The sequence below is a fragment of the Vicia villosa genome, unplaced genomic scaffold (assembly GCF_029867415.1).
Source record: "Vicia villosa cultivar HV-30 ecotype Madison, WI unplaced genomic scaffold, Vvil1.0 ctg.000339F_1_1, whole genome shotgun sequence".
NCBI classification, from domain to species: Eukaryota; Viridiplantae; Streptophyta; class Magnoliopsida; order Fabales; family Fabaceae; genus Vicia; species Vicia villosa.
Genome location: NW_026705151.1, coordinates 1,020,237 through 1,044,713, shown reverse-complemented (window position 1 = coordinate 1,044,713; position 24,477 = coordinate 1,020,237). Strand labels below are relative to the sequence as shown.

The window sequence follows — 24,477 nt, the reverse complement described above, 5'->3', positions numbered from 1 at the left end:
GATGAAAGAAGAAAGTCCTTATGGTACGATGGCGAGAATCTCCAGTACTATTAAACGGGATTGACTTGTAAGGTTAACATTCAACCGCTCAAGTCAGTTAGGTAATAACAAAGTAACTTGCAAGAGTGAAAACAAGATAATACATGTATGGCGCGTGACAGAACTGATATATGGTAGACGATTAAAACCGTCTCTATTTGATTTGGAGTGCATCACAGAGAGCCATCCGATCAAATTGAACGATGTCTGATGCCATGATAACATAGATTAAATGTCCGACTCTCTGACGAGGTTACACCTTTGACATATCGATAACTACCATCAATATTTGTTATTATACTTGTTACTTATAAGTTAATAGCCTTGCTATTTTATTAATGATAAAAGCGGACAATTTTTTTTTTTTAAATTAGAAAAACTAGAGTTGAATGAAAAATAATTTTGCAAATAAAAAACCAAAGATTAAACAAAATAATAAAAACAAGGAGATAATATAATAAAAGCAGTCAAAACTTTTTAAGAATTAGAAAAACTAGAGTTGAATGAAAAATGATTTTGCAAATAAAAAACCAAAGACCAAAACATAAAATAATAAAAACAAGGAGAGAAAAGATAACGCCATTCAATATGATATGGCATTTCTTTTTTGACCATGATACTACCATATATACACATTTTTTGGTCAAGGGATACTACCAATATCAATACATAAATTAATAACATAAAATATAACATAAAACTTTTATTTTGACTGGAATATAATATCTATGGTATAATATTAAAACACAATATAAAACTATTTCTTAGAAAACCTATATAAAAAAGTAGTCAAATAGTAATACAACAACTTGTGGAGTATATATGTTTCGGTCAAATTAAAAAGTGAATGGAATAGAAATTAAACCTAAAAACAGAATAAATAGTCATTTTACTTTTTTAACATAAAACAATATTACATAAATAAATTAAAATTATAATTTTTTTTAATGTATTTTACGTTAATAATTTCTTTTGTTTGTAAATAAAACAACAATAACTATTAAAAATTCACACACATAACTGCGAGAGGCAACGCCCAAATCCTGGTGATAACATTTAATCTAATAATTCGAACATTGTGGATATGATTTTAACCTAATCATATCGACTTTTATCAGTTGAATTTAGATAGAATATGCGGATTTTTTTCTTGAAAGTGGCACACGTGTGGTGAGGTTTGTTTAAGCGTGTGGGTTCTGTTGTGGGCTTAGAAGCATGACGTTAGAGTGATTCCCATTTCATTTCCCATCGCGCATCGTTTCGTTCCATTTTTCTCTGATCTACCTCACTTCCCTTTCTTTGACCCAAACCCCATCCACCACCACCTCCAACGTCATCGTCAATACTCTGAATTTCACTTCCAAACTCTCTTTCTTCCTCGCCGTTTTGTTCTCTCTCACTGTCGTTTTGTATCTCTAGCTAGGTTTCGAGAATGAAGTCCTCGCTTAACAAGTTGAAGAGAATTGCACTTCACAAAAGTGGTGCAAAGGAGAAGAAGGAGTTTCAGCCTTCTGTGAAGTTCGATGAACTTGCTCTCGCTGCTAAGGTTTTTTCGTTACTCTCTCTCGCTTATACTCGATGTTGTTACTATTTGTGACTGAATCATCGATTTAGCTTAATTTTGTTGCTTTATGTTTATGATTGAAATTAGTGTTTTGATTTGAGGATTTGATTTTCGTTACTGTTTAGTTGTTATGTGTGTTTTGATCTAGAATTCCTCAATTCATGCTTTATTGCATAAACTTTATGTTTAATTTTGTTTGATTTATGTGCTGTGTGGAAAAAAATGATTGAAATGGGAGGGTTTTTGTTCGAGAGTTGAATGCGAGGATTTGGAATGGGAAGTTGGTGCTATATGTGCTGGATTTTTTATGCTTTCGAGCTCGATTAATGATCTAATAGTTTAGTTTGAGGGTTACAATGTGGAATTTGAGTGTTGTGATGAGAAATGTATATGATAAATCTTGTGCTTGAATTGTTCTATCTGGTGTATCAATTTTAGTTGCATTATGGGTTTTGCTTTTCATTTTGCAGTACATGCAAGAGATGAGAGATTGCTATGATAGCCTTCTTGCCGCAGCAGCTGCTACTGAAAATAGCGCTTATGGTAAGATTCCAGCTTTGACTTTCTGTTGATCTCTCGTATTGCTCCCTTTTTCCTCACATATGACATTGTTAATATTTAGGAACTGGATCTTCATTTTCTCTCTCTCTCTCTTTTTTCTCTCATGTATGTTTCCAAATTTGTAAGTCACAGATTGAAGATTTGGTTGTTTTCACATTCAGTGGGTGCTTCAAACAGATGTCCATATGGTAGCGACAATTTTATTTTGTTTCTTAGTAAACATTGGTTTCGAATGTGTGCACTTTTGATTCAAAATATGCACACCATTAGATGTGCACTATATATAATGTCTACAACAATTTATATTTCCAATTACTATAGTCCATGATCAGCACAGTCATCTGCACTATATATAATGTCTCCAACATACATATATCCATTTCCAATTTCCATAGTCCATGACCAACATGGTTTTCTTCATTACTGCCAAAGTCCAGCATTTCCATCCATTACATATTTGTCAAACAGTCCATGATGCTTAACTTGTAATATGTACTCCTGCTGCTGTGGGATGCTTTGTATTCTCATTGAAATTGTATGTTGTGACTTCCTTTGAAATGTAGTTGGATGGTAGAATAATTGTATTTGAAAATATCAATAACAATATCTCTAGTCTCTATGGTATCCTTTTTCCCACTGTCACCTATTATCTTTACTTATAGACAAACATTTACAGAACAAATCTTGATTGTTAGTTCATTATATTGTCATGTTTATGCATATGATTGTTTTGTCAAAATTGCAAGTTTTTCTGTATGATTGCATGACCCTATGATTTACGGTTGCCTCTCCGAGTGGGATTGCAGACAAAACCACAACTCTGTGGGATCAAGTGGCACTGTTGATCATGCTTGTGTGATTATGGATTGCAGATTTTGAGTGTCTTGAAGACGAGGTTTTTTGGGGACCTGGTTGGGATAAACTTTAGCATTCCCATCATAAGCCCATTTTCCCAATTTTGGGCACTCCTCTAAAGCCTTTCAACCTCTCTGTAGCTTGTCAGAACTTCCTCTCGTCTCTCTTTCAAGATCTATGACCTCTTTAGTCAAACCTCTGCCTCCTCCCTTCTCTTCTCACTTTAAATGAGAGCTTCTGTAATAATGAAATGTATAATCTAATTTCAACTTATATGGGAAGCTGTTGTTCAAATAATTTTTAATATTTAGTTTTTAGAAGTGCTTGAAAACTTTATCTAAACTGGCTCTTTATGTAGTTAATAGTATTTTTCTTTTCTTTTTTTCCCGATCAGTTATTGCCTTGAGAAATAAAAGTCTCTAAGGTATCTTTATTGTGATACATGTTACAGAATTTTCGGAGTCACTGCAAGAGATGGGCACTTGTCTATTGGAAAAAACTGCCTTAAACAATGATGAAGAGAGTGGTGAGTGGGTAAATGTTTCGTCACTTCCATATCTAAATTACCTAGCTTTTATGCTAGTTGATTCAAATCATGTTTAGTTGTTGCTACAGTTGCTATGAACTGTATGCAGGTAAAGTTTTGGGGATGCTTGGAAATGTGCAGCTTGAGCTTCAAAAACTTGTTGATAACTATGTAAGTTTTGCTGGGTGCAACCTTTTGATTTTCTTCTTGAAGTGCAGTTCATTTACAAAAGTTCTCATGATGACTCTATCCCTTCTGTTCCCCAGCGTTCTCATGTATCACTGACAATAACCAGACCATCGGAGTCTCTTCTTAATGAACTAAGAACTGTTGAGGTATGTTTATGTCCTTTTCTATTTGTCAGATTTTGTTTATTTAAGGCACACCCAGTGCTTAATGCATATATGTATTTAAAGCATACTGAAATAAATTACATGTGATATTCTGTCATTAAAGAACAATATATATTCAATTAACATAAGATAATGTATCGGGGCTCATTGTAATGCATGAAATTTATAATGCCCCTGGGGAAAATGTTAGTAGAAACATGTAATTTTACATATGTTATATTGTTGGTGACATATTCTGGTTGGTTATTTGTTGTCTCCATATCTATTTCAATTTTCCCCCTTATTTGGGGTCGTTTTTGGGAAATTGGTTGATAATACCACCAGTGTCATATATTACATGCATCCATTAGTTAGTCGTGTGTGGAGGATTTGTTAAGCATTTCATGCATCCATTGTCAATGTGTGTGTGCAAGGGACTTGAGGGTTGATATTTACAATAGTAGTGGAAATTGAATCAGAACTAAGCAAGGCGTAGGAGCAAAATTGCAGAACTTAAATATGGTGAGAAAAATTGTCTTTACAAGATGTTGAGTAGTAGAGTAGATCATACCCAGGAAGATAGATCTAAATATTGAACTATTTACCCAACAAATAAACAACCTTTGATATTCTCTAATCTAAAGCTTGTTTTGCAAACACAATAAAGTTGTCCTTACAAAGCTCAAGTTTGAGACATGAAAAACTATGTCCTCTTTGATGCTTTTTGGAACTATATAGATTGCCTTGCCTAGGACAGTGATAAATAAAATTGGCAGTGTATTGAGTTTGCTGCTTCATAATGCTGGGTTTTCAAGAGTTAGTTCTTGACTACATCTCATTTTCTTTCTATTCTTCATGCAGGACATGAAGCGTCAGTGTGATGAAAAAAGGTCCATACTTATAAAAGCGTTATTAGTTTTCTGTGCCTCATCCTCTGAATATTTCCTGAATCTGCTGTATTGTGTGCAGAGATGTTTATGAATACATGATTGCCCAACAGAAAGAGAAAGGAAAGTCAAAAAGTGGTAAGGGTGAAAATATAACTGTACAGCATTTGCAAGCTGCTCACGATGAATACGAAGAGGAAGCAACACTCTGTGCTTTTCGGTTAAAATCCCTGAAACAAGGCCAGTCACGTAGTCTCCTAACACAAGCTGCTCGACACCATGCTGCGCAGGTTTTGTTAAACTTTCTATCTTTCTCATTCAAATCTTTGAGATCCTTTCTCGGCCTAGTCTTGATCTATGTCTTTTCATCTTGTTTTACTTTAAATATAGTTGAATTTCTTTCGGAAGGGACTTAAATCACTGGAGGCTGTTGAGCCACATGTTATGATGGTTGCCGAACTGCAGCATATTGATTATCAATTCAGTGGCCTTGAAGATGATGATGGTAAGGGTAGTTTTGAAGATGATGGGAATGAGTATTCGTATGAGGCTACTGAAGGCGGTGAGTTGAGTTTTAACTACAGATCAAACAAGGATGTCCCCACATCGCCAAACTCAGCAGAGGTAGAAATTTGATATTACTCACAATTGTATGATTTTTAACGCCTAGGTGCATATTAAATCTCTTTTAATGCTTATTACTTTCCTTTTTACTGGGAATATCACTGAAGCATTTCACTGTGGTTTATTTTAGACCCGTTTACATCAATAGATGCTATTTTACTCCAACACAAAAGAACATACTATCACTTTTTCTGTCTTCAAAATCTGAGTTATTGATTCACCAACATAAAAAACTTGCTGTCACTTTTTCTTTCTTCAAAATCTGAGTTATTGTTTCACCTTGACATGATCATTGTTTATGTATATTAGCAGGTGGATGAATCAGGCCGTTCAAATGTTCGAGCTTCAACCACAGAAACCATAGAGGTATTCTTCACAAGTTTTGATTATCCAATTTGAAACATCCATTTAAATCTTAAATAAGTGCTAAACTTAAATTAAGATAAATAAGCTCCTCAATTCGTTGAGGTCTAAAAGATTTCAAAACAAAATCTCTATATTTAGGACAAGTACTGAAAGAATGATTTGACACCTAATTTATGGATATTGGTCTAGCATTATGACATTGACTATGACTATGTAGTTCACTTATTGTTGTCTTGGTTTAGCTGGTCATCAACTGAAAAAGTTTCTCTAGTTTGACCTGGGTCATCCTCTAATACTTTTTATTAAATTGCCTTCTGGCAGCCAAGTTTAGACAAGTACCATGGAGATTTTAAACTCCCAAATAGAGATCCACCAAGAGTCAGCAGCTATTCAGCTCCAATATTTGCGGAAAAGAAATTTGACCCTGCTGAAAAAGTAAGACAACTGTTGTCATCATCTGCAGCTGTAGCAAAGCCTAATGCTTATGTACTTCCTACACCTGTTGAAATTAAAGAAACAAAAACCAGTTCTGCACCCCGCTTAAGTGCAAGTGGATCTTCACATGATTTGTGGCATTCATCTCCTTTGGATGAAAAAAAGAATGTGAAAGATTTTGTTGATGGAAAATCGTCGGAACCAGCTATTGCTAGATCTCACTCTGTTCTCAAAGAAAGCAACAGTGACACTACATCTGCCCAGTTACCACGCCCGTCGATTGATAAAATAAAAAGGCATGCTTTTTCAGGTCCATTGACTAATCCATTGTCTGTAAAACCTGTATCCGGGGGTTTCCCACGTTTGCCAACACCTCAGCCTTCATCTCCAAAAGCATCTCCTGGCACTTCTCCTCCCCCTGTTTCTTCACCTAGGATAAGTGAGCTACACGAGCTTCCTAGACCTCCTGGTAATCAAACCAGCAAGGCAATAAAATCTTCTCGAGTAGGTCACTCTGCTCCCTTAGGATTAAGGAATCCTGAGCATCATGCAGCTAATAAATTTCCTCCAGGTGTATCAAGTTCAGCATCTCCACTTCCAACTCCACCCATCATTGTCTCTCGGAGTTTTTCTATACCCTCTAGTAGTCAGAGAGGTGTAGTATTAAATGTTACTAATAAGTATTTGCACACTCACCAAATGCCAGAAAAGGTCGAAGAAGCTGCATCCCATCCACTAACACCTTTATCCCAGAGAGCATCAACTCTATCTGACCTTGCTTCTCACTCTAGTGAAATCAAAGGTAAATAACTATTTATTTTTCTTAAATTTGTATAAACTTGGGACTACTTTCCTGGAATTTAGCTACTTGTCTTCATATATATATTAAGTGCCAGAATCAACTTATGAAGTAATTAATTAGAGTAAGGATCCAAGTTGATTATCATGATTTTATTGCCATTCTCAGGAAATGTTTACTTTTGAATACCATGGTGCTGGATGTTTTCAACTGTCTCTTCATTCTGTTATTCGATAAACTTGTAAACTGTTTTAAATTAGGTTATTGTTGTTGTCGATTTTTACTTTATGATGGCTTCTTCATTTCTGAAAATTTTTAAGTAGTTGAGAAACAAGGTTTCCATAAATGTTGTTTTGACAATCATGTGATTTAGCCAGCATCAACATTTTTCTTAGTCAGTCTCATCCTGTTTTACTTTGTAATCTTCATGTTGGTGGGAAATGTGAGTATGAGGTTTTTCAGTGGATGCAGGTGGGAGCTAAATCTCATACACGATGCTGGGTTCAGGCAAATGATTTTAAATATATTTGTTCTATGCTCGTCCAAGCTAAATCACTGGCATGGAACTCTACGGTTTTGCCAAACAAAAGGTTCTGCCCAACAAAAGGTTCTGGGGAGGGTATATGTAAATATTTGATGTATTGTTTAGTTTCTCATCTCAATTTGTATCTATTATTTTTACCATAATAACTAGTGTTGATGGGAACTAAACTCTACATGGTTATGTCTTTATGATGTGCTGTGTATATATTCCGGATGATTTTTTTTTGTGTTCACATCCCCAAGTAAAACCAACTTAAACCTCTTGAATTTTGTGGATGATAATAATTCTAGAAACAGATACCCACCCCCCTCTCGAATTCCTCGCTTCTCTACGACAGACAGCTCTTGAATTTTCACATTGATGAACTCATTAGCCCTTGATATGGGTACTACTATATTTTTATTAGAGAAACGCGTAATAGTGAAAGATTGTTTCGGCAAACTATCCATTTCCACTGTTTTGTTTCCCAGCTATTGAATGGATTTACTTGCCATTTTTTGATTGCACTGATTATGGCGACATGTGCATAGTGAGTTATAAAGTCATACTCGTCCACAAATGTATGGTGGAAGGTGGACACTAAAAATTAGTTTAGGTCATATGACGTGATCAATGCATATTTCTTTGCTAAGTGATGATCCTTATATTTTTGCTATGCATGTCTTTTCCTGTAGGTAAGGGTGAAAATTGGTCATTCCAACTAACAGAGGTTTATGGTCTATTCCTCTGTCATGCCATACTTTATTTAAAATTGACAAGTCTTATATCGTATGTTAATGTTAGGGCTTAAGTCGTGCCATACTTTGTTTAAAATTGACAAGGTTAAAGCTTTTTAGAAGGCTATTTATTTAGCCAAAAAAGCAAGACTAAAGTCACTAAAAAACTTTCTAGACCTATCATATATATGTTGTGTTATCATTTGATAAGTTACAATTATATGAATCGTATACCTGTAAAAAAATGCAGGTTTTGTACAATTTATTAAAGAGAAATTGTTATTGTTTTTATTCAAGGGAGAATTGTTATTATTATTAATAGTTGACCTAGTTGTTAGAGTTTGATAAGCAAATGCGATCCTTGCATTATTGTACTATGAAGAAAAAAAAGGATTTGAGTTTATCTCTATTTAAAGGACATTTCTATTTGAGATAGTCCTACGAATATAATCTTATTATATCTATTGTATATATCTCTTTTTAAATGGAAATATCCATTAAATAAAGCGGATTATAATCCATAAAATAGTAAATTACATTTTCATTGGCTCTATTGCATAGCTATTAAACTTTTCTTTCGGTTGTACTTGCGCTATCTTATTATAGCAAACCATGGCCAGCAATAATATAATACATTCAAAGTTCGAAACATGCTAGAAAGGAAAAAATAAATGCAAGCAGCAGAAGAAAAGTACAATTCAAACACGCATTATACTCCAATTCATTTAACAAAGCCGGAATATTGTCTCTTATAGATCCTTTATATAACAATTTGGGTCAGATTAATTTCTTACTTTTTTTTATTAACATTTAAAGAACAGTGTCAATCTCTTAATAAATAACCAGTCAAAAAGAAAAAAAAATTCAAACCCTTGAATACATTAATGTGAATTTCAAAATTTAAAAAACAAAAAAAAAGCTGCAGAAGGTATCAGTGAAAAGAAAAGATAACAATGAAAGAATAGACAAAATGTACTATACAAGATGGTGAGTGACAGAGAGATAAGAAAAAAAAAAGCTTCTTTAAATAATTAAATTATTAAATTAAATGAGTAATTAGTGTTTTTAATGAGATAATTACATCAAAAACATTGATGGCAAAGCAAGTGGGTGTGTGTGCGGTGGGAATGATGAGGCTAATTTTTTTTTGGTATTATATTTATAAACATAAACATTGGACAGATGTTAATGTTATTGTGGGCACACAGATACACACACATGCCTCATTCTTCAACTTCACAATCACACCCCTATTCCATTTCCAACACCTAATCTTAATCTATCACCACCCCTTATCTCACCCTCTGCAATTCCAACGACCCAACAGAAAAAAAATTGTTTTTTCGAATACCCTTTTGCTTTTTTGATCGGAAGGTTGAATTGCAGAAGGGTTATTTATATGATTAATTTTCTGGGTTCTTCTGTTCTTCGTTGGTGCGTTTTCTCAGTTTTTTTTTTGGTTAATTGTTTTGGACTTGGTTTGATTTTTGTTCTTTGGGGTTTATATCGCAAATTTGATTTTTTTTTAAAAAATAAATTAAGTTTTTGTTGTTATGCTTAAGAAGGGTTTTTAAGAATAAAAAATAAAATGAATAACTCTGTTGCTTCTTGTAGATGAAAATTTAAGAGGTTGAGGGGTTTCCATTTTCCTTTGATCAACGTTTTCCTTTTTTCTTCATGTTGGTTGTTTCAAGAGAAACCTTTTGTTTAATGGCATTTATTGTTTTTACTTCAGCTTGAGAATTTGATCAAAGATAGATCGTTTTTTTAAACTTTCTTTCTTCTGCTTGCTTGATGTATGTTATTTTCATTGCTCTACATTTTCTTCCATCAGATTGTGGATTGCTTTGAATTTGGTTCTATATCCTTCCAAGTTTCATGAATATAAGTTGATTGTTTTGTTTTTGTTTGTTTGAAATATCTTATGAAGTTGTTTTCAGTTGAAAATATGTAATTTGAATATGATCGGTGAAGTGTTGAATTTGAGATGATTGTGATCTATGTATTAAGTTTTGGCTTTGTGAACTTGGATGATAACTGATGTATTTATTCGACCGATCATTCATTTGTAGGCAATGAATTGGCATCCACTATGGATTGTTTGGGCTTCATCTGCTGCAAGTATGGAGATCGAGAGATTTGCTCCGGCTGCAGTTCTTGGATACATATGATTATTTATTTGATGACATATTCTGTATGCCCTGCAAAAGAAATGATGGTTGCAACGTAAAAAACTCGGATTCCTTTGATATATGTGTAGCATTGTATGAGATTTTTAGACGGTTTAGAATTACTTGATTGGTATGATTGCATTCCAATTGTAGTTGTTAATAGGTAGTAGCATAAGTAGTTGAAGTGGTAAACCGGTAAGCGTATAGGTAGGATTGTAGTTTTTAGTTGTCTGGTAAAGGCGAAGATGGTGTGAAATGAACATGTAAAACCTTGCCGAGGGATTGCATTGATAGTTTCAAGTTTTTCATCTTTTTAGCAATAGATCAAGTTCGGTATTTAGTGAATTAGATATTAAGGATGGGTTTGCCACAAATAATACCCCAAAGTGAAGCTGCTGAAAAGGGTGAACATTTTGGGGTGGTTTCAACTGGCTCGCCTCAGTTTTCGGATGCAAGTCCCTCTGCTATAAGCAGCATGAATAACGTTACCACTCATGGATATGCTGCATGTACCATTGGATCTTCATTTGATGGTTTTCCCAAGAATGCCTCGTTAGAAAGGTCAATTGTTTCTGATAAGACATTTTATAGAGGAGCAATGGAAGTCACTTCTAATGTCCACAGTCTGAAGATTGATACAACAGATATAAGTACTCCCCCTGCTTCAAAAATTGAGCGAAGGGTTCACACTCCTGCTTCCAGGGTTGTCGGTTTTGAATCGGGCAGAACAAGTTCTTTAGCTGATGGATTCACCGATGTTCCGTCTGGAAATATTCATTCCTCTTTTGCTAGTATCTCGACCAATGACACCGAATCTGCCCATTCATTGGTTAGGAAGCGACTTTTATCTCCGCTGAGCAGTATGCTCTCCCCAAGTCATTTCAAAGGCGATTCTCTCGATATAGGACGCAGAAATATTGAGCCTTTCTCCCTTGTTAAGAGTGATACTATCAGAATGTCCATTGCACAAGATAATAAGAAGGCAAATATTGGATGTAAAAGTGGTTCTACAATGCCTTGTTGGTCCTTGACAAATTGCTCTGAGCAGAAAATCACGGCACAAAGTAGAGAATCCGTTTTTCAAACTGATGGTCCTTTGCCGGAATATAGAGGCTTGATAATACAGGGTAGCTCACCAACTCCTAGAATTGAACACTTAAGAGAATCAAGTATTGTGGCCAGACCTCAAAGTGGCGTAATATCTGTATCACCTGCGAGCTCTCCGCTTTCATTGTCTCCTCTTGGTCCTAGATTTTCCGAAAGAATGAAAATGGCCGCGAGATGCAGGAGGAGTGTTACCGAAGAGATAAAGAATTGCAATGTAGCTTTAAGGAGTACAGAAGAAACACTAGACAATTCTAGTTCACGCTTTATGTTAAATCGTAAAGATGATGATTTAAAAATTTCGCACAAATCTTATGAAGATGTTGAATTCTTGTTCAAAGATTTTTGTCCATCTTCTCTGGATGACATTTCTTACATGAATCGGTCACTTTCTCAAGAATCAGCTCCCATCTCTAACATCAAGAGGTTTACTAGAAGTTTGAGTGGCCCTTCAGTTAGGAGGTCTTTGGTTGGTTCATTTGAAGAGTCCCTTTTATCTGGCCGGTTCGTATCCGGAAACTGTAGTAAGGTTTGTATATATGCTAGCAAGTAATTGCTTTAGTGTTAACGATCTCGTGCATTATTCTATACTTTGGTTGACTAATAATTCTTACAGAAACTAACGGATGGTTACTTGTTTCTATTCTCTTATACCTGTAGAAAATCGATGGCTTTCTTGCCGTGTTAAGTATTACTGGGGGAAACTTCTCTCCTAAATCACAGAAGCTTCCATTTTCTGTTACTAGTGTCGATGGAGATCGGTATCTACTGTATTATGCGTCCATAAATCTTGCGGGGAATTCTTCACCAAACATCTTCAGAGGCCATTTTGTGAAACGGGGGCTTAGAAATGATGATTCACAAACTGTTAAAAGCCGTTTTCGTATACCAATGAAAGGAAGAATTCAGCTGGTATTGATATATACTTGTTTCAGTTTTAGCCCATGTATCTCAATGTCTTCAATTGAACCTGTTAGAGCCTTCATCTTAAAAAGACTAGCATCTTTTAAGCGAGAATGCCTTACTCTTTTGTTTCATCGTTCTTTGCAGGTGCTAAGCAATCCAGAAAAGACTCCTCTTCACACTTTCTTTTGCAACTATGATTTGAGTGACATGCCAGCTGGTACCAAAGTAAGATTCAGCGCTCTGAATGAATCCTTGACTTAATTGACCTGGACATTATAATTTAGAATGCCGTTATTCTTCCGACACGGCTAGTTTTAGCTTTGAACTCCCTTCAGATCAGTTTCGTGATGAAGTTTAATTATAAATCAATCCTTAGACTCATCACAAGGTCTTAACATCAGTAAATACGCAAGTGAAGTATTGAAGCACATGCAAAAGAAAATCATGTCATAAAAAACAAAGTACTAATTACATAACAAAACATAATAAGATTCCTTTCACAAAAAAAAAGGAAATATAATGAGAACATAATTATTTCCACCATTCTTTGCTTCTCATAGCTCTACAGATTTTGTCCACCCTTGCTCCACAACCTGTCTTAGATCCTTAGATCAGTTCGTTGCACTATTGATTCCCCCTTCCAATAGTCTCTAGATTTTCCGCATCAGCTTTTGAACGAGATCCTTGATACAGTTCGGCATTGGTTGTTTCAAATATTGTTTGGCCTTGGCTTTCTCAAATGTAGGTCAGCCTATGTTTTTGACTTAGATACAACATGGTCTCGACTCTTGTCCCATTTGCAATCTGTGTTTGATAACTCGACTCTTGTCCCATTTATCTCCTTTTTTTTTTTTTTTGCTTTTTAACTTGCAGTATATAGGAATGTTTTGAAATTATATGCTCTTGTTATGTTTTATAATCATATCACATTTACTTGGTTGTATATCAGTTTCTGATTTTTTGATCATAAATGAGCAGACATTCTTGCGCCAGAAAATCACTCTCGGGTCTTCCAGCACAACACCCCCTCAGTCGAAAAATGATTCAACCGGGTTGGACAGTGGAAATGACAAGGAGATTCCTCTAGTGCAAAAGAATCGTGACATCCCGTGTAGTGAGGAAGTAATGCACACAGATGCTGTTGACGTTGTTGTAAATCAAACAAAATCTACCGATCAGAGAAACACAAAGGCTTCTAGCTTGGGAAATTTACTAAACAAAGAGGATTCTTCCAAAATATTGAAAGTCCCTTCGTCAGTAAAGCTTGACAGTGGAAGTTTAACCGATGAATGTGAAAGGAACGAAGGAAAGGAACCGTGGGAGAAAACATGCGATGAATCAGGGAAGTCATCAAATTCATGTTCAAAGAATTCTAGTACTGCTGGCCCACTCCGTTATGCTCTCCACCTTCGCTTTATCTGCCCTTCTCCCAAGAAGACAAGTAGGTCAGTTCAAAAATGTAGATATAATTCTCTTTCAGAAAAAGCCGGATCGGACACGGAAGGGGAACGGAGATTCTATCTGTGTAACGATTTAAAGGTTGTGTTCCCTCAACGTCATTCAGATGCCGACGAGGGAAAGGTATGTATATAAGCATTATGGTTTATCTCTGCATGTGAATATTTTTGTATGCATTTTTCAGTCTGTCTCTAGCGAGTGTCTCACATTGTTTGTTTCGGTTTATTTGGCAGATGAACGTGGAGTACCATTTTCCCGAAGATCCGAGATACTTCGACCTCAACTGAAAATTCTAGTTTACACCATCTTCAAAAGCATGCTGCTTTTGCTGACTTTTTTGTACATAGTTACTTGTTGCTGGCCTTTACTTGAGGCCATTGTCCTTGAAAAAATAACACTGACCCTCTTCCTCCTGTAAATACTTCAACAATGTCAATAATTTAATGGGTTAATTGCTTAAATAATTGTCACATAACATGATAACTGATGTTGAAATGCTTTGTGGAAGTTGATTATTGCATTGCATGGATTCTTTTCTTGAAAGAAACAAGCATTGTGAAAGACTTGCAAGTGGTAATCAACTAACTATCTTCCGAAATTTAGTATGAGTAGGTTTAGATGGGGGAATGTTTGAGTAAAAAGTTCTAGTGTTTGGATGTAAAATTTGAAGAATATTTTGAAATGGAAATTTTAGTGAGTTTCAAATGATATCATAATTAAGGAACTTTAAAATACCTCTTTATTTTATACAATTTTATACAATGTGAATATTAAAGAGAATATCTTACCCAACCCATTGGTTTTTTCTTGCACCATTGCGAGTTCTCTAAAATGTCCACTGCTTTTGTAGATGTGCCGAAACACCCTTTTATTTTGTTTAATGTTGTTTTGTTCTGTATATGTATATACGGAAGCTTTTGTAGCTGCATTTATGAAAGCATTTGATGTTATATTTGTGCTAGACTTTTCTCCTCCTCCCCCATTCTTCACTTTTTTCATTTTCAAACACTCAAACTCCCCAAACCTCAAAAATCAAACTTTCACAAAACTTGTTTTATTGCTCTCGAGTTCGGTCGATAACGTCAACGTCATCTATCAACACATTCCAACAACTTCAAAACTTAATTTAATCGGTAAGTTTTCGACTTTTTGAATTATTTTAGAGTATTTGTAATAGAGTTAGAATTCAATTTTTAGGTGTAGAAATGATTGGATAGTTTTAGAAATATAGTTTAGAGACAATGTAGGTACTGTTTGATGTGTAAAACGGACGATCAAGCCACCAAAATGTGGATTTTAACCCTCTGCAACAGTGACCAATCGCCATTGTTGCGTTTTTGAGGTTTCAGAACCTTCCGTAGATTTATCTACGGAAGAATGGAACGTTGGGTCGTTTTGTAGATGCACCTACGGAAGAAATCCAGTTTCTTGAAACGTAAGATACTTCCGTAGATGCATCTACGGAAGAGCAAATATTTTTCTTCTTTTCTTGTTATAACTACAGAGTAGAGTATCTAACTCGATTTTATTTGTATCACAATGCAGACATTATGGCCGACCATCCAGACTAAATTATACATGGGAGGACTGCATAACATGCATCCGTGCGGTGTGAACAGATGCATGTAGTATCACAGGTGACTGACAGAGCTGTCGTTCCAATAGATGTACCTGTTACACCCGTTCCAGCAGAGCCTTCTCCATCCATTCTAGTCGAAGGGTCTTCTCCATCCGTTCTAGTTGAGGGGCCTTCTCCATCTACTACTTCATCACGGAGGCCTCGGGATGATGCTGAGGGTTTCTCACAGATGCCCTCCACGCGCAGACGTCGACGGGGCAGTTCTTTTACTTTTGTGTTTGTGCTAGTGACGGTCGATACAAGATCTTCGATGCCGGAGCCTGTCTGGTATCCGGGGGGTCCTATAGAAGCATCCCTGTTGACAGAGTATGCAAATCATTCAGCCAGGCATATCTGGGAGAGAGAGGTAATTTTTTTTGATTATTACTTATTACATATTACTTTTTTTCTTCGGTTTCTGATTAATTGTTTCTAACTTTATTTATTAATAACAATGTTTTTTTTGGGAAAGTTTCAGGATAGGGAACCCCAGAAGTTCTACAACCACGGTCGGAAGATTGCCGCTCTCACGCAGCCTGGCGAGGCATGGTTCCAGGATGTCCTCACAACTTCTGGGCCGAGGGACCTCTGTCAGGTCGGTTTCCAGACGATACATAATAGGATGCTAATGGCATTTGGAGAGAGGTGGCATCCAGAGACATCGTCATTTCATCTTTCTCACGGTGAGATTACCATCACTCTTGACGACATTGCATACCTCCTGGATATACCTATCAGGGGTACCCTCCTTAGTCACGGTAGGCTTATGAAGGAGGGAGCGGGGGAGATACTGATTGAAGACCTGGGGGTTGTTCCTGAGACTCAACGTAAATTTTTAATGTTTCCTATTGACGACCAAAATTTTATAGTACAATTTAACATGGGCACTTCTGATACAATTCCGTTTTGCTCGCGTCAACGATTTCTCAGCACAACACGAACAACACGAAGCATTAAACTTTGATACACAAGTGAATACTAAACCTTAATCTTTATCTAGAATTAAAACCCAATAAATGTTCTTCCTAAACCCGAATTTGAATCATCCATGTCTGAAACAATCCAAATTCACATAGAGAAAACAATCACTAATGAAGATTTGTAATGAAAGCATTAAACAACACCATTTGAAATATTGTAAAAAAGGGTTCTTAAATTGTTGAGTTATTTAAAGTTGAAAATATTTCTTCTTCTATACATTTTAATTGAATTTTAATGTTGAGTGATGGACAATTACTAACAAATGTATTAGTATTGTATCGAGGAGGAGGTTGAGGGGACTGGCAGGGCGCATGTCAAGTTTCACTTCTTGAGGCAACAATACGATGTCGAGCTCCTTGCGGCACATGCTGTTGCTGGTGACGATGATGAGGTGGATATACACAAGCTGCGAGCGCTGAGATGTTACTTTCTATATTTGTCAGGCACCCAATTGTTTGTGGACACAAGCTCGTCGTACATAGACGTCGTTTATCCGACGTACTTATCGGATACCGCATGTGTCCGGGAGTACAACTGGGGAGCGGCTACACTGGCGTACACCTACCACAGACTCGGAGAGGAATGCCTTTGGAAGGAAAGGATTGTAGTAGGCAGTTGTACCCTTATAGTGGTAACAATCTTATACCCTTCTACCTTTTCTCAAAGTTTGTTATATATTTGTGATAATATGTTTGATCCCCGTGCTTTATTTTTCAGGGTTGGATACTGCAACACTTCCCAGGCATTATTGGCTGGGGAGAGGTATCGGGTTACACAGAGGCCATGCCGCGTGATAGAGCCTTCGTCCCCTTCAGAGGGAACCAGGGGCCGAATCCTTATAAGCGTTGTCTTGACCGCATGTTTGTTGGGGATGTCCGATATGACTACTATGATGTTCACCGTGAGACAGTTCCGTGGGATGACTTCGCCATATATTCTGGATGGTTGGCTGCCAGTTCGACCATTATTGTTCGTTATCTTCTGGAGCGTGTCATGCGTCAGGTTGGCTACCAGCAGACGATACCTCGACCCTCTTCTGACTTTGTTCCTATCGCCGTGACCCGTCGACAACTAGATGATTCTTTGCAGAATGGGAGCATCACATGGTTCCGGACGAGGCTCAGGCGACCAGATCAAAGGTAGACTGTGTAACACCTCTTTTCTAAACCCCGAATATTACAAATAATAACAGAATAATAAAGCATGCATGTTTCAAAAGGGTGACACATGTAGTTTACACAACAATGAAAACAAAACATACATATAAATAACATTTAGCACACAAGATAATTCATGTTATCCACACAAGTCATCAAAACACATCATCTACATATACCAAAATCAAGTATCATGTACATATGTAAATCCGATTTAAAACCTATCCAAACATCATTGAATAAATTATTAAAATCCATGGAAATCCCTACTAAAATATAAGCATGCAGGATCCCAAGTCAAAGGATCAAAATACACAAAGTTTTAGTACAGGCCGCGCTACGCGCGCCAAGTCAGAAGTTTACGCGCTACGCGCGCTCTTTCGACGCGACGCGCCCTTTGCGATATTTGAAAAAAAAACATTTTTGACAGCACTTCCAAAATCCATTTTAAACCAAATAAACCCAACCAAACCACCAACAATCATGCATATAAGGGTTTCTAATCATAGTTCTACCATGGGTTATCAACATAACAACACAAAACATGATTTAATCATCCAATTTCATAGATTCTACACAAAACCTAACATTTGAAAGTTATGAAATAGAGAGATGAGGAATCCTAAGCATACAAACTATCCATTGCATACATATATACCCACAATAATGATAATTCTCTCCCTTATCTCTTGAAGATTCTCCTTCTTCTTCTAGGTTCCCTTCTTTCTCTCTCTTCTCTTTCTCTTCTCTTCTATCAAAAGTGAAAGTTATGAGAACTAACATAATCCCTCTTACTATCTTTCTTTAATCTAATGAGCTTAGCTACCCACTCTCTTGTTATTTCTATTCCAATTAGTTAGACCCTATAGCTATTATCTCATTATTCTATCACTAATTCTAATAACCCAATTAGCATAATATCACACAAATAAATAATTACCACACCAAGTAATAATTAAATAATTATAGTAATAATAAAATAGCTATTTAAATAAATAAAATAGAAAATCGGGATGTTACAGACTTGAGCTGCGTTGACGGGTACATCATCTGATACTACATAGTGTCCCACCCATACACGACGGTAGAGACAGAGTAACCAGCAGACGACGTGGTGGACGCAGAGGCGGAGGCTAGAGACAGAGGAAAGGCGCATGTTGATGTCTGACACACACAGTAGTGATGCCTGTGATTTTTTTTATATCTGTATTTTTTATTTCATTTATGTATATACCAAGTTCAGCGCCAATCACCACTAAACCAACTAACGATTGGTATAGGATGTATTATTTTTTTGTACTATTACTATTGCCTTTAAATTGCATTAATTTAATTTACTATAATTTGATTTTTCCTTTTTGTTATAAAAATTGAGTTTTGGAGTGAAATGTATGTGATTTAAAAAGATAGCAGAATGTTCCATAGATGTACTTACCGAAAGAAACAAATTTTTTGAAAAAAAAGTGCTTCCGAATATGCTTTTACATAAACATGGGATATAATTGGAATTTCTCTAGGTGACTGAGAGAAAATTAAAGGGTGTAATGAAATTTCTCTTCTTATTAATCTTTTAAGTTTGTAAGTGGTTCTTATATCTTTGAAATTTTTGAAATGACTCAGGCTTTTTAAAAATTGTAAGTTGGTGTCTAAAATTTTTCAAAAATTGCATATTAGTTTCTTGTTTTTTTTCCCTTTCAAATTTGACACAGTTTAAGAGTGAAGAATTTTACCACTACCTAAATTAATGAGTTTGTAAGAGAATTGAGTTGAAGCATTTTTTAAGGCAAACGAAAGAGCATAGAAAAGGTTTAGGGCTCTCATGACATAGAAATAAAAATAAAATCATAAAAAAAAGTACTAAACTCTCATTATTTAACAAAATCTAAATTCTAAAGTAAAGATTCAACATATTATGGGTATTGTTGAACTGAAAAATACGAGTAGTATGAATTCTGCTAATAAAAATCAAAAGAAGTGAGTAATTTTTAATGTAAGTAGTATAAATTCAGTTAATAAAATTAAAAAGAAATGAGTAATTTTTTAATCGTCTCGTCCAACATTTTTTTTCTTATTTATTCGTTCCAACACAAGATTTGAACAAATAATTTATTTATTTATTTTAAAAAATCACTTAATTGGTTTGACTTAGACAAAAAAATAATTTTATTCATTGTAGGGTTAAATATGTTATAGGTCCCTGTAAATATCTCAAAATATGGTTTTAGTCCCTCTAATATTTTTGTTCAAATAATGGTCCCTCTAATATTTTCCGTCCCTATTATGCATCCCTGCCGTCAATTCCACTTAACAGACGCTTATGTGGACAATGACTTGGCATTTTTTTAATTAAACCCTCAGTCAGTATTTTCCACGTGTGTAATCAAATTACCAACATAAATGTTCACAGCCCTTTGCCATAAACGCATATTGCTTTCTTCTTCCCCAAATTCGTTACCATTTTCCTGTGCTAGAGTTCCTAATTTCTCCTTGCTCAGTTTGTTTCCAAAAAATCAAAGTCATACAAAGTAATATTCGTCTTCTTCGCTCAAGATTCACTGATGTCTTATTCCAGAACCTCGGCTTCAAATCCCATGAGCAGTGGGTCGTCTTCTGTTCGCGGCAGACGAGGAAGGAAGTGTGGATGTGAAGCACGAATGATTTCATACATTTGCAAGAACGGTCGAAACAAAGGTAGGATTTTCTGGAGGTGTCCCTTTTGGCAGAGTGGAGATACCTGCGATTTATTTATATGGGACGAAGATCTGGCTGAAGACGACGGTGTTGTTGTCGAATCGGTAGATGTCAACAAGCTAAAGGAATTGGAGACTGTTGAATTGATGAGAGAGTTGTATCAAGCTTCCAAGAAGAAGAACATGAAGCTGCAAGGGAAGTTGAAATCAGAGGCATGGACTGGAAAAATCAAGTTGATATTTTTGTTGGTTTCTCTTCTGATTAATGTTTACCTACTATGCAAATGTAATTGTTGAAAAACATCAGTAATGTAATCATTGTGTCATTGGCAATGTAGTAACTCTGTTATACAATAAGATTTTGTTATGCTTAATGAATTCTTGTTTATGTTCTTCATGCTAAAATAAGCTTTAAATTATAAAGTCTGTTTGGAATGTGGGCATAGTTTGCACTAAATTGACATTTTTAAAGCAGTGATATTATAGCTAAGAATTCAACAATAGTGTTCAAAATGACATTATAGGTTTATCATTAAAATATGTAATCCAAAACTGATCCATTAAATGGGCTGAGATTGTACATTGACCAAAATAAGAAAGTTTACAACATAAGACCTACAGGAATTACAAGCATCTGCTAAAAGTTTGCAGCAAACATAGATTGTAACTGGATCATAGTTATACATAGTTTTCAACACCAAAATACAACAAAAAGATCTAAATAGTTTCCTCATTGAGTCAAGTTTTTTTGTATGTCTTCCCATCTTTTGATACCCTTCTTGACTGGTGGCTTAGAAGTATCATCTTCAAGGATCACAACTAGATCATCAACCTTTTTTCCTGGTCCCTTGATGTTTTTTTAGTTTTCACAATCTTAAGTCTCCCACTCTTTCTAGTATGCACCTGGCTCTCACTTTTGCTAGACTGCACCTTAGCACCTGGCCCCTCACTCTCACTGGGATGCACATCAATATGGTGGGCATAGTTCCTCCTAGCCTCTTTTAGAGCTTCTACCTAAAAATACATACCACAGTCACTTACAAAACAAAAAGTATGTAACAACATTCAGTAATTATAGTAACCATAGTCACTTACAGGATCTTTGAAAGCTGGTTTCACATGAGATTTTTTTTACTTTTGGTACAGACCCAAAAAAAGTTTTTGGTCCAGATTTCTGTGCAGCCTGAGTTTTTATAGGACTTAGGTCAACATTCAGTGGTGGAATGTCAAGGACAATTCCTTCCTCATTGTTGATATCATTGAGAATTGCCTCTAAAACATCTGGATCGATTTCATCAAGGTATTGTCTTCTATATGAGTTTGGTGCAAAATCACTAGGTGGAACTTCATGATTTACTTGCACAGGTGAAACTTCATTATGAGCTTCAGCTTCTACTTCAAGATTTACTTGCACAAGTGGAACCTCAGCAATGTGAGCTTCAGCATATTCTGAGTTTGGTGGAACCTCAGCAGTGTGATCTTCACCATGTCCTAGTACAGATGCTTGACTTGGTGCCTTCACATGAGCCCCTTACCCTTTTTATTGAGTGACCCCTTTGGTCTACCCTAAAAACAATTACAACAGACCAATCATATTGTGCAATTTATTTTACACATACAATAGACCAATCATATTATGAAAACAGAACACTAACCTTTTTTGGCTTTGGTTTAGAAACATTTCCAGATTGATTTGCTGGTGTGGGAAGCTCAGTTATGGTGACATTTGGCTTTGGTTTCTGAACATTTCCAATTTGACTTGCTTGTGTGGGAAGCTCAGTTGTATTGACATTTGGGTTGCTATGTAGAACAATCTGTTTGTTCTTCTTACATGTTTTTTTTGTTGTGACCATATTCCATCCATATCTTGCACTTATGAGTAGTGTTAGATCTTTTCCACCTGGTTGCATTTGATTCATCAGGATCCCTTTTTCTAAGTTTTTTGGGTCTGCCTGGGCCTCTTTTGAACATGGGAGGGAAAATGACAGGATCACTTGTTTTTGGCCACTTGTTTTGACCATTCAAAGGGGTGATGCCCTCCTCATAACACTTGACATAAATTGATTTGTGATAATACTAATGTACATAATCAATGGGATCATATACTTTCCTATGGATGGCAGAAATGACATGTCTACATGGTATGCCAATCAGATCCCAAAAATTACATGAACAAGTATGCTTAGCCAAGTGTACTACCGAACTATCAGTAAACATTACATGTGTAGCTTGGAAGGTCAATTGTCCTGCATAAGTTGCTGTCCAACTGACACTCTTTTCAATCTCTCTGTCCAACCTCCTAAGTGGTTTAGACATGATTCTACCCTTATACCCAACAACTTTTTCCCTTAAGGTTGCAAACCTACCCATTAGATATGATCTAATTCATTCAAACATAGTTATGATTGGCTTATCCCTTTGAAGCAAAATAGTTGCATTAAAGGATTCACTTAAGTTATTCATCAAGACATCACATTTACTATACAGAGGAAAAGCATGCTTACACCACTTAGATTTTGGAATTGCTTCCAACCATTCAAAAGCATCATTGCTGGCCTCTTTGATCTTATGCATGTATTGCTGATGAACCTCAACATATGTAGCCTTTGCTGCCGCCAGCATGAGATCCCTAAATAGGGTTCCACCTCCAAACTTTTTCTTAAAGTTAGCATACAAGTGCCTTACACAAAACCTATGTTCAAAAGCTAGATATTGCTCCTCAAACACTTGTACAAGACCCTGAAAAAATAATGAAACAATTAAAACATTTCATTAATAGTGAAAGCCAATAAAAGGAGTGATAGCCAAAAAATACACATGTCTTTTGTTGATCAGAAATGAAGCACCATCTTTTTTCACCAATATCCTGAAGTAGAAGCTGCATAAACCAACTCCAAGTGTCTTTTGACCCAGTTTCCACCACTCCAAAAGAGAAGGGTAAATATTGGTCATTTGGATCTCTCCCAACAACTATTAACAATATCCCACCATACTTGTGTTTTAGATGACATCCATCTAGTCCAATAAAAGGCCTACAAGTTAACTTCAGGGCTTTCTTTGTTCCATCAAAGCACACATAACACCTTTCAAACCTTGGTAGAAAACCTGATCCTGGAGTTTGTATGTTCATCTTGAAGGTGTTTCCTCGGGAAGCCCTCCTCAATTCAGCCCCATATGACCACAATAGACTATACTGTTTGCTAGAGTCCCCTTCCACAACCCTTTTGGCAATCTGTCTTGCCTTAAATGCCCTACATCCAAGGATTTCAGTTGCATATCTCACTCTTACATCTTCAATTACATCATTCAATTTCATGTTGCTGCAATTTTTCATCCTATCAACAATTACTGTTGCAACCCATTCAGCTTTAGCACTCTTGTTAAAAAATTGTCTTCCACACTTGTGTTTAGCAAACAATGTCTTGATTTTAAATATAGTTGATGTTAACACTTTACTACACAACATAGTGTAATTGCACTGTCCCTTCTCTTTGCAAACAACTTTACATCTCACTGCATCATTTTTCTCAAATCTGACATCCCTCCCATTCAGCACATTATGCTCAAGAATACAAGTCTTAAACTGCCTTAGTGATGAAAATTCCATGCGTACCTTGAACTTAAAATCTTTGCTTACACCATCTTCCTCATTAAACCTAACAACCCTAAGCCTATCATCATCACTATCATCTTCAGCACCACTATCAAGCTCATCAATCAAATACTCATCTTCAATGTCATGTTCCTTACCCATTTCAGGTGTAATCAAACTAGGATTCATACCCTCACTAGAGCCTGCAACATCTACACCATCTGCACTATCTACAGTCGGTTGCTTATTGGATTCATCCTCTTTAAAACCCTTTTCAAAACCCTCATCAAAACCTTCATCAAATGGATTCATTCTTTCTTCCTCACTGTCTTCAAACTTAATATCCTTCACTGACTCATCACTAGAATCCTCATCACCCTTTAGTTCATCATCACCTTCATCCATTATGCCCTTCTTCCCCTTTCTTACATTCTCCATAAATGTTGCATCCCATGTGCTTGGTATGTGCTCAACATATATTTCAATATCACCTACTTTATTATGGACTGAAGCAGCCATCTCAAAAGCATCACTATCATCTCTAAATGAATT

The 24,477-nt window shown here is 35.9% G+C and overlaps 3 protein-coding genes across 7 annotated transcripts; all 3 read left to right on the top strand.

Annotated features, from left to right (window-relative positions):
* The first annotated feature begins 1,241 nt into the window (after positions 1-1,241).
* On the top strand, positions 1,242-7,798 carry LOC131626986 (uncharacterized protein At2g33490-like). 5 transcript variants are annotated; one of them, XM_058897823.1, is made up of 11 exons: positions 1,242-1,585; positions 2,074-2,146; positions 3,471-3,545; positions 3,655-3,716; positions 3,812-3,880; positions 4,739-4,767; positions 4,847-5,054; positions 5,155-5,388; positions 5,701-5,754; positions 6,076-6,991; positions 7,451-7,798. In XM_058897823.1, the coding sequence occupies exons 1-11, from the start codon at positions 1,472-1,474 to the stop codon at positions 7,468-7,470; spliced, it is 1,854 nt and encodes a 617-aa protein (XP_058753806.1). In that variant the 5' UTR covers positions 1,242-1,471; the 3' UTR covers positions 7,471-7,798. The 5 variants fall into 5 exon arrangements, with proteins under 5 accessions (XP_058753806.1, XP_058753807.1, XP_058753805.1 ...); XM_058897824.1 differs by having other exon boundaries at positions 5,698-5,754; positions 7,460-7,798; XM_058897822.1 differs by having other exon boundaries at positions 5,698-5,754.
* Positions 7,799-9,414: 1,616 nt separating this feature from the next.
* On the top strand, positions 9,415-14,362 carry LOC131626985 (uncharacterized). The gene is made up of 6 exons (XM_058897821.1): positions 9,415-9,682; positions 10,321-12,052; positions 12,184-12,435; positions 12,574-12,654; positions 13,408-14,010; positions 14,121-14,362. The coding sequence occupies exons 2-6, from the start codon at positions 10,778-10,780 to the stop codon at positions 14,172-14,174; spliced, it is 2,265 nt and encodes a 754-aa protein (XP_058753804.1). The 5' UTR covers positions 9,415-9,682; positions 10,321-10,777; the 3' UTR covers positions 14,175-14,362.
* A 1,144-nt stretch (positions 14,363-15,506) lies between these two features.
* Positions 15,507-17,629, top strand: LOC131626966 (uncharacterized). The gene is made up of 4 exons (XM_058897799.1): positions 15,507-15,872; positions 15,984-16,100; positions 16,758-17,090; positions 17,204-17,629. Exons 1-4 carry the CDS (start codon positions 15,507-15,509, stop codon positions 17,627-17,629), a joined length of 1,242 nt encoding a protein of 413 aa, XP_058753782.1.
* The last annotated feature ends 6,848 nt before the right edge of the window (positions 17,630-24,477 follow it).

Excerpts from the sequence above, each read along its gene's own strand:
- LOC131626986 (XM_058897822.1), top strand. The coding sequence starts at position 1,472 with ATGAAGTCCTCGCTTAACAAGTTGAAGAGAATTGCACTTCACAAAAGT. Across the intron at positions 2,147-3,470 it reads TACTGAAAATAGCGCTTATG|AATTTTCGGAGTCACTGCAA; the intron begins GTAAGATTCCAG and ends TACATGTTACAG. Across the intron at positions 6,992-7,450 it reads TCACTCTAGTGAAATCAAAG|TGGATGCAGGTGGGAGCTAA; the intron begins GTAAATAACTAT and ends GAGGTTTTTCAG.
- LOC131626985 (XM_058897821.1), top strand. The coding sequence starts at position 10,778 with ATGGGTTTGCCACAAATAATACCCCAAAGTGAAGCTGCTGAAAAGGGT. Across the intron at positions 12,655-13,407 it reads ACATGCCAGCTGGTACCAAA|ACATTCTTGCGCCAGAAAAT; the intron begins GTAAGATTCAGC and ends ATAAATGAGCAG. Across the intron at positions 14,011-14,120 it reads CAGATGCCGACGAGGGAAAG|ATGAACGTGGAGTACCATTT; the intron begins GTATGTATATAA and ends TTTATTTGGCAG.
- LOC131626966 (XM_058897799.1), top strand. The coding sequence starts at position 15,507 with ATGCATGTAGTATCACAGGTGACTGACAGAGCTGTCGTTCCAATAGAT. Across the intron at positions 15,873-15,983 it reads GGCATATCTGGGAGAGAGAG|GATAGGGAACCCCAGAAGTT; the intron begins GTAATTTTTTTT and ends GGAAAGTTTCAG. Across the intron at positions 17,091-17,203 it reads GCCTTTGGAAGGAAAGGATT|GGTTGGATACTGCAACACTT; the intron begins GTAGTAGGCAGT and ends TTTATTTTTCAG.